The 10437-nt window shown below is 47.6% G+C and overlaps 1 protein-coding gene across 1 annotated transcript in view; it reads left to right on the forward strand.

The window, feature by feature from the left end:
- The window catches only part of LOC139415469 (lebercilin LCA5), a 23615-nt gene extending 18964 nt beyond the window's left edge, over nucleotides 1-4651 (forward strand). Inside the window, exons 9-10 of the mRNA XM_071163562.1 lie at nucleotides 2275-2428; nucleotides 2631-4651. Of these exons, the coding sequence (XP_071019663.1) occupies nucleotides 2275-2428; nucleotides 2631-3520 (1044 nt within the window). The 3' untranslated portion in view covers nucleotides 3521-4651. The remainder of the gene's footprint in view (nucleotides 1-2274; nucleotides 2429-2630) is intronic.
- Nucleotides 4652-10437: the final 5786 nt, after the last annotated feature.

Below are 10437 nucleotides of genomic sequence, written 5' to 3' on the forward strand. Positions count from 1 at the left end.
TGGGGGCATAGTAACTAGAGACTGGGGGCATAGTAACTAAAGGATGGGGGCATAGTAACTAGAGGATGGGGGCATAGTAACTAGAGGCTGGGGGCATAGTAACTAGAGGATGGGGGCATAGTAACTAGAGGATGGGGGCATAGTAACTAAAGGCTGGGGGCATAGTAACTAAAGGATGGGGGCATAGTAACTAAAGGATGAGGGCATAGTAACTAGAGGATGGGGGCATAGTAACTAGAGGTTGGGGGCATAGTAACTAGAGGCTGGGGGCATAGTAACTAAAGGCTGGGGGCATAGTAACTAAAGGCTGGGGGCATAGTAACTAAAGAATGGGGGCAGAGTAACTAAAGGCTGGGGGCATAGTAACTAAAGGCTGGGGGCATAGTAACTAAAGGCTGGGGGCATAGTAACTAAAGGCTTTGGCATAGTAACTAAAGGATGGGGGCATAGTAACCAAAGGCTGGGAGCATAATAACTAAAGGATGGGGGCATAGGAACTAAAGGCTGGGAGCATAGTAACTAAAGGCTGTCTCTCCATGCCTCTTGGTCCTAGGCTTTGGGATAGTTAAAAAGCCAGAACCAGAGGACCTGAGGGACCTACTGGGTACAGAACTTAAAAGCAGGTCTGACATGTATTGGGGGACACAGTCGTGGATTGATTTAAAAACCAATAGAAGAATCTGGTCTTGGTCAGTGCCTGTGCTGCGGCATCCTGTATGTTTTGCAGTTGACCAATGGAGAGCATTACAGTAGTCAAGCCTGCTTGTAACATTGTAACATTGGCAGAGCTTAAAGAATTTTGAAAAAATTGTGTGCAAAGCTCTTATAGACTTATCCAAGAAGATTTGCTGTAATCGATGCCATACTGGGGGAGCTGAATACTCAGGGAGCTGAATACTCAGGGAGCTGAATACTGGGGGAGCTGAATACTCAGGGAGCTGAATACTCAGGGAGCTGAATACTGGGGGAGCTGAATACTGGGGGAGCTGAATACTCAGGGAGCTGAATACTCAGGGAGCTGAATACTCAGGGAGCTGAATACTCAGGGAGCTGAATACTGGGGGGAGCTGAATACTCAGGGAGCTGAATCCTGGGGGAGCTGAATCCTGGGGGAGCTGAATACTGGGGGAGCTGAATACTCGGGGAGCTGAATACCGGGGGAGCTGAATACTCGGGGAGCTGAATACTGGGGGAGCTGAATACTGGGGGAGCTGAATACTCCGGGAGCTGAATACTAGGGGAGCTGAATACTGGGGTAGCTGAATACTCGGGGAGCTGAATACTGGGGGAGCTGAATACTGGGGGAGCTGAATACTCCAGGAGCTGAATACTAGGGGAGCTGAATACTGGGGTAGCTGAATACTGGGGGAGCTGACTACTGGGGGAGCTGAATACTCGGGGAGCTGAATACTGGGGGAGCTGAATACTGGGGGAGCTGAATACTAGGGGAGCTCCAATAAGCCACTCCTCCAATAAGCCATGCCTCCAATAAGCCACTCCTCCAATAAGCCATGCCTCAATAAGCCACGCCTCCAATAAGCCACTCCTCCAATAAGCCACTCCTCCAATAAGCCACTCCTCCAATAAGCCACTCCTCCAATAAGCCACGCCTCCAATAAGCCACTCCTCCAATAAGCCACTCCTCCAATAAGCCATGCCTCCAATAAGCCACGCCTCCAATAAGCCACGACTCCAATAAGCCACTCCCCCAATAAGCCACGCCTCCAATAAGCCACTCCTCCAATAGGTCACGCCTCCAATAAGCCACTCCTCCAATAAGCCACGCCTCCAATAAGCCACTCCTCCAATAAGCCACTCCTCCAATAAGCCACGCTTCCAATAAGCCACGCCTCCAATAAGCCACTCCTCCCATAAGCCACTCCTCCCATAAGCCACTCCTCCCATAAGCCACTCCTCCAATAAGCCACGCCTCCAATAAGCCACTCCTCCAATAAGCCACTCCTCCCATAAGCCTCTCCTCCAATAAGCCACGCCCCCAATAAGCCACTCCTCCAATAAGCCACTCCTCCCATAAGCCACTCCTCCCATAAGCCACTCCTCCAATAAGCCACTCCTCCAATAAGCCACTCCTCCAATAAGCCATGCCTCCAATCTGATAGGCTGCTACCTCCTATAATATAGAATTAAAAAGGTAAAACATTTAACCGTTCCCACTGGTTTTGAACAGCTTGTTGATGGAATAACCAAGATGTCCGTATGGATGTCCTCTCTCCCCCTCTCCCTGTGTCTCGCTCTCTCTCCTTCTCTGGACAGGAGGTTGACATAGCAGAGCGAAGGCCGAAGGAGACTGAGGAGAGAAAGGAGAGAGGGGAGCGAGAGAGGGTACAGAAGGAGAGAGAGAGGGAGAAGCAGAGGATTGACCTGGAGTTGGACACACTTGAGGAAAAGACCAAGAGACTGAGAGATGGTGAGAGAACTACAACCACAGCACCAACATCACCATATCCTGAACGTACTCTGACCAGCACCACCACGTATAACCATATCCTGAACGTACTCTGACCAGCACCACCACGTACAACCATATCCTGAACGTACTCTGACCAGCACCACCACGGAAACCATATCCTGAACCATATTTATCTCTTTCTGTCTCTCTCTCTACACAGGCTGGGAGAAAGAGGAGGAGGAGAGTAAAAGGCTGATCCATAAGGAGGAAGAGAACAGGAAGAGGCGTGGCCAAGTCCAGGAAGAGGTTGCGAGGCGGAACCAAGAGGCGCTAGCCAGTCAGGAAGTGGCGGAGGCAGAGCGTCGCAGGAAGGAGCAACTATTGGCAAAGCTGAGGGAAATTGACAAGCAGAACGAGCCACCGCAGAACGCTGGGCTGTTCTACGAGGTTGACCCAGAACCCCTGGAGTCTAGCTCAGGTTCCACTGCACGTTCTCCTCCACGGCTCTCCGACCCACGGAACCAGAACCCTTCCATCTTCAGCTTCACTGAGCCGGAGGAGATGGGCGGTCTGCGTGGGGGAGCGGGGAGCAGGGAGGGGGGCAAGTCAGGGCGAGGCGGGGCAGAGAGCGGTTTGGGTCCAGGAGCGGGGACTGGGAGGAGAGGGATGAGGGCTCAGAACTCAAGCGAGGACCTGGCTTTCGGTAGCTACGCCCCGTCCTTTGGACGGCCGGCCCCACGAGGGGGTACAGGCTTCCCAACCCCACCCCCGCCCTCGGCTCTGGACGCTCTGCTGGGGCGGTCAGAGAGAGAGGAGAGAGGAGGACCAGGCCCGGGAAAGGAGAGGAAGTCTACTTTGTTGCAGCAGCTCTTTGGCCCCCCATCCAGCCCCTCTCCGATCTCCGACAGCCCCCCAGACGTCCTCCTTAACCCTCCCACTTCCACCCTCACCGGGCCCCGCAACTGCAGAGAGGGCTTTTTCCCCTTTGAGCCCAGGGCCCCAACAGGCCCCCTTGGACCCTTCCATTCCTCCCTCCACGTGACTGAGAGCAGGCCGACCGTACGAGCCATGGCTTCCTTCGACGACGACATCGAGGAACTCAAACTTTGATCAAATCACTTTTTTAATTGTTTTTTTTATTATTCGTCTGTTGAGTAGGAACTTGCGGTCTGATTAGTCAACGAAGAAGGAAGTGACACTTGGATTGGCCGTTGAGGCTGTTAATCACTATACTAAGGGTGGACCCGGTGGTTGGGTTTTCACAGGGTTTTAAAAGCACTAAGTCGTATTTGTTCTGCTATCAGATCAATCTCAGCCTGGTTATGGACTGTTTTATGTGATAGATCAATGTCTCTCAGTGTGTGTGTCAATACCATGTGTGAATGTTGCTCAGGGGAGTCTGTAAAATCAGGGAAGCAGCAGCATTTTCAGACAGACTTAGGCTCCGCCTCAAATGGTGCCCTAATGAAGACCGCTTTAATGTTGAATGATGCATAGAGGAAGCAGCTGTAATGTTGACAGCTTTATTAACGTTGGTTATTGAATTGTTGCATCAGAGATACATTGTATATACAAAAGTATGTGGACACCCCTTCAAATTAGTGGATTTCACTGTTTCAGCCACACCTGTTGCTGACAGATGTATAAAATTGAGCACACAGCAATGCAATCTCCATAGACAAACATTGTCAGTAGAACGGCCTTGCTGATGAGCTCAGTGACTTTCAACGTGGCACCGTCATAGGATGACACCTTTCCAACAAGTCAGTTCGTCAAATTTCTGCCCTGCTAGAGCTGCCCCGGGTTAACTGTAAGTGCTGATATTGTGATGTGGAAACGTCTAGGAGCAACAACGGCTCAGCTGCGAAGTGGTAGGCCACACAAGTTCATAGAACGGGACCGCCGAGTGCTGAAGTGCGTAGCGCATACAAATCGTCTGTTGCAAAACTCACTACCGAGTTCCAAACTGCCTCTGGAAGCAACGTCAGCACAATAACTGTTAGTCGGGACCTTTAGGAAATGGGTTTCCATGGCTGAGCAACCGCATACAAGCCTAAGATCACCATGCGCAATGCCAAGCGTCGGCTGGAGTAAAGCTCGCCGCCATTGGACTCTGGAGCAGTGGAAACGTGTTCTCTGGAGTGATGAATCACACTTCACCATCTGGCAGCGTGACGGATGAATCTGGGTTTAGCAGATGCCAGGAGAACACTACCTGCACCAATGCATATAGCCAACTGTAAAGTTCCAGTGAAGGGAAATCTTAACGCTACAACATACAATGACATTTTAGATGATTCTGTGCTTCCAACATTATGGCAACAGTTTGGGGAAGGCCCTTTCCTGTTTCAGCATGACAGTGCCCCCGTGCACAAAGCTAGATCTATACAGAAATGGTTTGTCGAGATTGGTGTGGAAGAACTTGACTGGCCTGCACAGAGCCCTGACTTCAACCCCATTGAACACCTTTGGGATGAATTGGAATGCCGACTTCGAGTCAGTCCTAATCGCCCAACATCAGTGCCCGAATGGAAGCAAGTCCCAGCAGCAATTTTCCAACATCTAGTGGAAAGCCTTCCCAGAAGTGTGGAGGCTGTTATAGTAGCAATGTTCCAACATCTAGCGGAAAGCCTTCCGTGAAGAGTGGAGGCTGTTATAGCAGCAATGTTCCAACATCTAGTGGAAAGCCTTCCCAGAAGAGTGGAGGCTGTTATAGCAGCAATGTTCCTACATCTAGTGGAAAGCCTTCCCAGAAGAGTGGAGGCTGTTATAGCAGCAATGTTCCAACATCTAGTAGAAAGCCTTCCCAGAAGAGTGGAGGCTGTTATAGCAGCAATGTTCCAACATCTAGTAGAAAGCCTTCCCAGAAGAGTGGAGGCTGTTATGGCAGCAAAGGGGGGGGGACCAAATCCATATTAATACCCATGAATTTGGAGTGAGATGTTGGACAAGTAGGTGTCCACATACTTTTGGTCATGTAGTGTAGCTTGAGTGTACAGCTATTACTTTTATTTTGAAGTGTGCATCAAATGGCACCTTTTTTCCATATTTAGTGCACTACTTTTAACCAGCCCATCGAGCTCTGGCCAAAGTAGTGCACTATATAGGGAATAGGGCCCTGGTCTATAGTAGTGCACTATATAGGGAATAGGGTTCTGGCCAAAGTAGTGCACTATATAGGGAATAGGGCCCTGGCCAAAGTAGTGCACTATATAGGGAATAGGGCTCTGGTCTATAGTAGTGCACTATAAAGGGAATAGGGCTCTGGTCTAAAGTAGTGCACTATATAGGTAATAGGGTGCCATTTGGGACTACCTAAGTCGGAGCCCTGAAAGGGCCAAAGGGTACAGACCTGTTTGGCAGTTAGGTTTCAAACTTATAGACTCTTTTAATTTGCTCTTAACCCTCATGAGTCAATTACACCGCCCTGCGGAAATCGAATTAGCATAATACAAAAATCACCATAAAAAAAATCTGTCTGTTAACGCTAGAGATATATCTGGTTGGCCGAGCTAATAGCGGTGTTTGTCAGATCAGGAGACATCCTGAAAATCCGTCTTCTCACAAAAACATCTGTAGGCTACATGCTAGTATGACCCCTCTGTGAGAAGGTGAGTCTCTCACGAACACGTTTATGTATGTTGTGTTGCTCTAGGACACCCAAGGGGTTAAATATGTGTCAAAAATAAAATTGTTTCCTGATCTTTCTTATATCTCTGGTATAAGACAGACACTTCAGAACTTCCTTTGGAGTTTTTGTTTTGGGGGGGGGGGGGGGGGGGGGGGGGGAGACTATCTGATGTTCCATGTGTGAATTTTGTTTTGTTTTGGGGGGGGGGAACTATCTGATGTTCCATGTGTGAATCTGATATTCAAAGCACTTCAATATTTATAGTCAATTCTGGGCTAATAGCAGTAAGGCCAAATGAAATGTTTCATCATGTTAATATATATATTTTGTTATACAGAGGTATGACCAACTTAAAACAATTGCATATGTTAGCTTAGTAGAACACCCCCCCCCCCCCCCCAGTCTTAACCTCTAAAGCAGTAGTCACCAATCGATTGCGATCTCCAAGGCATTTCTAGTCGATCTCCAAGGCATTTCTGTATAAAAGACCCAATGATAAAGCCTTGTGTTCCTATTTGTTTATATTAGTCTCAGGCTGTTGGTGGTGCAGGCAGCGGCCCTGTGCGCCGGGTGGACAAACTGTTGCTATTTCATGTGTCTGACGGTACCATCTCTGTCTTCCCGGTGGGCCTGGTGAGGAAATCAAGTGCACTATGCTCCCGCTGGCCAATCAGATGGCTCAGATGACCGAGTCTGTAGTAACGTAGCAGGCATAGAAGAAAGCTACGGCAAAGATGATACTGAGAGATTTCAAATTGTTTAAAACCATGACTAGAGACAGGCTGTCAACGAATACAGCGAAGAGCTGCTGTTTTTATGAGTGAGTTCATGTTTAAGGTCTTACTCAGCACTGTCAACACTTTGTATTCAACACTTTTATAAACCATTAAATGCGCGTTCTTCCTATTTCTACTCAGTGCTACAACAAGCACTGCAGCTGTAATGAATGAGGAGGAAAGTGGATCTACAGGCGTTGTTGTTATTATTAGTGGGTTGGGTCTTTTTTAATATCAAGGAATATTTCACTTTCTCTGTTCGTTGGTGGCCCTTTTGGGTCAGTGTCAGTGGAGGAAAGGGAGAGAGGAGGGACGTTGAGAGACAGACCCTCAGTCTGCTGCTCTCTCCCTCCGCTGAGACAGACCCTCAGTCTGCTGCTCTCTCCCTCCGCTGAGACAGACCCTCAGTCTGCTGCTCTCTCCCTCTGCTGAGACAGACCATCAGTCTGCTGCTCTCTCCCTCTGCTGAGACTGACCCTCAGTCTGCTGCTCTCTCCCTCTGCTGAGACAGACCATCAGTCTGCTGCTCTCTCCCGCTGCTGAGACAGACCATCAGTCTGCTGCTCTCTCCCTCCGCTGAGACTGACCCTCAGTCTGCTGCTCTCTTCCTCTGCTGAGACTGACCCTCAGTCTGCTGCTCTCTCCCTCCGCTGAGACTGACCCTCAGTCTGCTGCTCTCTCCCTCTGCTGAGACAGACCCTCAGTCTGCTGCTCTCTCCCTCTGCTGAGACAGACCATCAGTCTGCTGCTCTCTCCCTCTGCTGAGACAGACCCTCAGTCTGCTGCTCTCTCCCTCTGCTGAGACAGACCCTCAGTCTGCTGCTCTCTTCCTCTGCTGAGACTGACCCGCAGTCTGCTGCTCTCTCCCTCTGCTGAGACAGACCCTCAGTCTTGCTGCTCTCTCCCTCTGCTGAGACTGACCATCAGTCTTGCTGCCCTCTCCCTATGCTGAGACTGACCCTCAGTCTGCTGCTCTCTCCCTCCGCTGAGACAGATCGTCAGATGCAGGCACCATCAATCAGCCCAGTAAAATAAAAAAGCAAATGATTTAAATGTACCCTATGATCACTCAGCTGTGCCTCAGAAGTAACACCACAGTGGATCTATTACCGGTGTGATCATATAGCCTACCTCAAATGTTGAAATAGAATCATTTTTTAAAACGTCCATCACAACAATGCATTGACATTGTAAATTCAAGCAAAGCCAATGTGTGGTGTGATAATGTATTGGGCCTGTAGCTTCCTGCACAAACCTCATCACTACAGAACTGTTTTTAATTGGTTAATGTTGCATAGGATTACATTTGTTTAGGTCATGTTAATAGGAAAAATCAGAGCGGTAGGTCTCGGCTTGTATTTTGACTCAACTAAGTCAAGATCACTTTCTAACGTTCCTCTGTGTGTGTGTGTGTGTGTGTGTGTGTGTGTGTGTGTGTGTGTGTGTGTGTGTGTGTGTGTGTGTGTGTGATTTTCTGGATTTTTTTTTCTCATTTTGTCTGTCATAGTTGAAGTGTACCTATGATGAAAATTACAGGCCTCTCTCATCTTTTTAAGTGGGAGAACTTGCACAATTGGTGGCTGACTAAATACTTTCCCCCCCCCCCCCCACTGTATGTTGGCATCAGCCTCTCTGTGTTAGTGATGGCTGTTTAACAGTCTGATGGCCTTGAGATAGAAGCTGTTTAACAGTCTGATGGCCTTGAGATAGAAGCTGTTTTTTCAGTCTCTCGGTCCCTGCTTTGATGCCCCTGTACCGACCTCGCCTGTACTGACTTTGGTATCTTGATCATTTGCAGCTATTTAAGTCTATCAACAGAGTGAGTTTGAGCCTATGGGGAAGAAAGTGAATTAGCACGGAATAGATTGAGCAATAAAAGCTCGTGGTCTTCTTAAATTAGATTGTTTTTCATATGTGGAGCACAGCACCACGGAGGAGTTGAGAAGGGAGGGGACTCCCTCAAACTTTAATTCCATAGGCTGGGATCCACACTATGCAGCTGTTATTCTATAGGCTGGGATCCACACTATGCAGCTGTTATTCTATAGGCTGGGATCCACACTATACAGCTGTTATTCTATAGGCTGGGATCCACACTGTTATTCTATAGGCTGGGATCCACACTGTTATTCTATAGGCTGGGATCAACACTATGCAGCTGTTATTCTATAGGCTGGGATCCACACTATGCAGCTGTTGCAAGAGCACCGTTTTTTCACTGGCTGTCCACTGGTCACCAGCGGGAAGTGTGCTTCAATGTAGTTATCAATAATAATAGTGAAATGATAGATCAGCAGTGTGATTCACATCAATGCTCAATAATAAGTCAAATCAAATTATCAAATCAAATTGTATTTGTCAACAGGTGTAGACTAACAGTGAAATGCTGACTTACGGGCCCTTCCCAACAACGCAGAGAGAAAGAAAACAGATATAATAGAAAATAAAAACAAGTAATAATAAATACACAATGAGTACCGATAACTTGGCTATAGACACGGGGTATCAGTACTGAGGTAATAACTAGGCTATGTTCACATGGTACCAGTACTGAGGTAATAACTAGGCTATGTTCACATGGTACCAGTACTGAGGTAATAACTAGGCTATGTACACATGGTACCAGTACTGAGGTAATAACTAGGCTATGTTCACATGGTACCAGTACTGAGGTAATAACTAGGCTATGTTCACATGGTACCAGTACTGAGGTAATAACTAGGCTATGTTCACATGGTACCAGTACTGAGGTAATAACTAGGCTATGTTCACATGGTACCAGTACTGAGGTAATAACTAGGCTATGTTCACATGGTACCAGTACTGAGGTAATAACTAGGCTATCTACTCATGGTACCAGTACTGAGGTAATAACTAGGCTATCTACACATGGTACCAGTACTGAGTTAATAACTTGGCTATGTACACATGGTACCAGTACTGAGTTAATAACTTGGCTATGTTCACATGGTACCAGTACTGAGTGGATGTGCAGCAGTATGAGGTAGTTTGAGGTAAATATGTACATATGACTAGGAATAAAATGACAGATAGTAAACAGCAGCAACAGCGTATGTGACGAGTATAGAGAGTGCAGAAAGGGTCAATGCAGAAAGACTGGGTAGATCTTCGTCTGAAGAGGTGTAAGGATCGGACCTAAATGCAGCGTGGTAAGTGTCCACGTTTTAATAGAAAAGACTGAACACTATGAAATACAAAAACGATAACGTGAATATAAACGAACCGAAACAGTCCCGTGTGGCACAAACACTGACACAGGAAACAAACACCCACAAACCAACAGTGAAACCCAGGCTACCTAAATATGGTTCTCAATCAGGGACAATGATAAACAGCTGCCTCTGATTGAGAACCATATCAGGCCAAACATAGAAATGGAAAAACACACATAGACTGCCCACCCCAACTCACGCCCTGACCATACTAAATAAAGACAAAACAAAGGAAATAAAGGTCAGAACGTGACATAGCTATTGATTAACTATTGAACTATTTAGCAGTCTTATGGCTTGGGGGTAAAAGCTGTTCAGGGTCCTGTTGGTTTCTATACTTGGTGCATCGTAGGCCATGTGCCATGCGGTATCAGAGAGAACAGTCTA

This window comes from Oncorhynchus clarkii, chromosome 8, assembly GCF_045791955.1.
Source record: "Oncorhynchus clarkii lewisi isolate Uvic-CL-2024 chromosome 8, UVic_Ocla_1.0, whole genome shotgun sequence".
Lineage (NCBI taxonomy): Eukaryota > Metazoa > Chordata > Actinopteri > Salmoniformes > Salmonidae > Oncorhynchus > Oncorhynchus clarkii.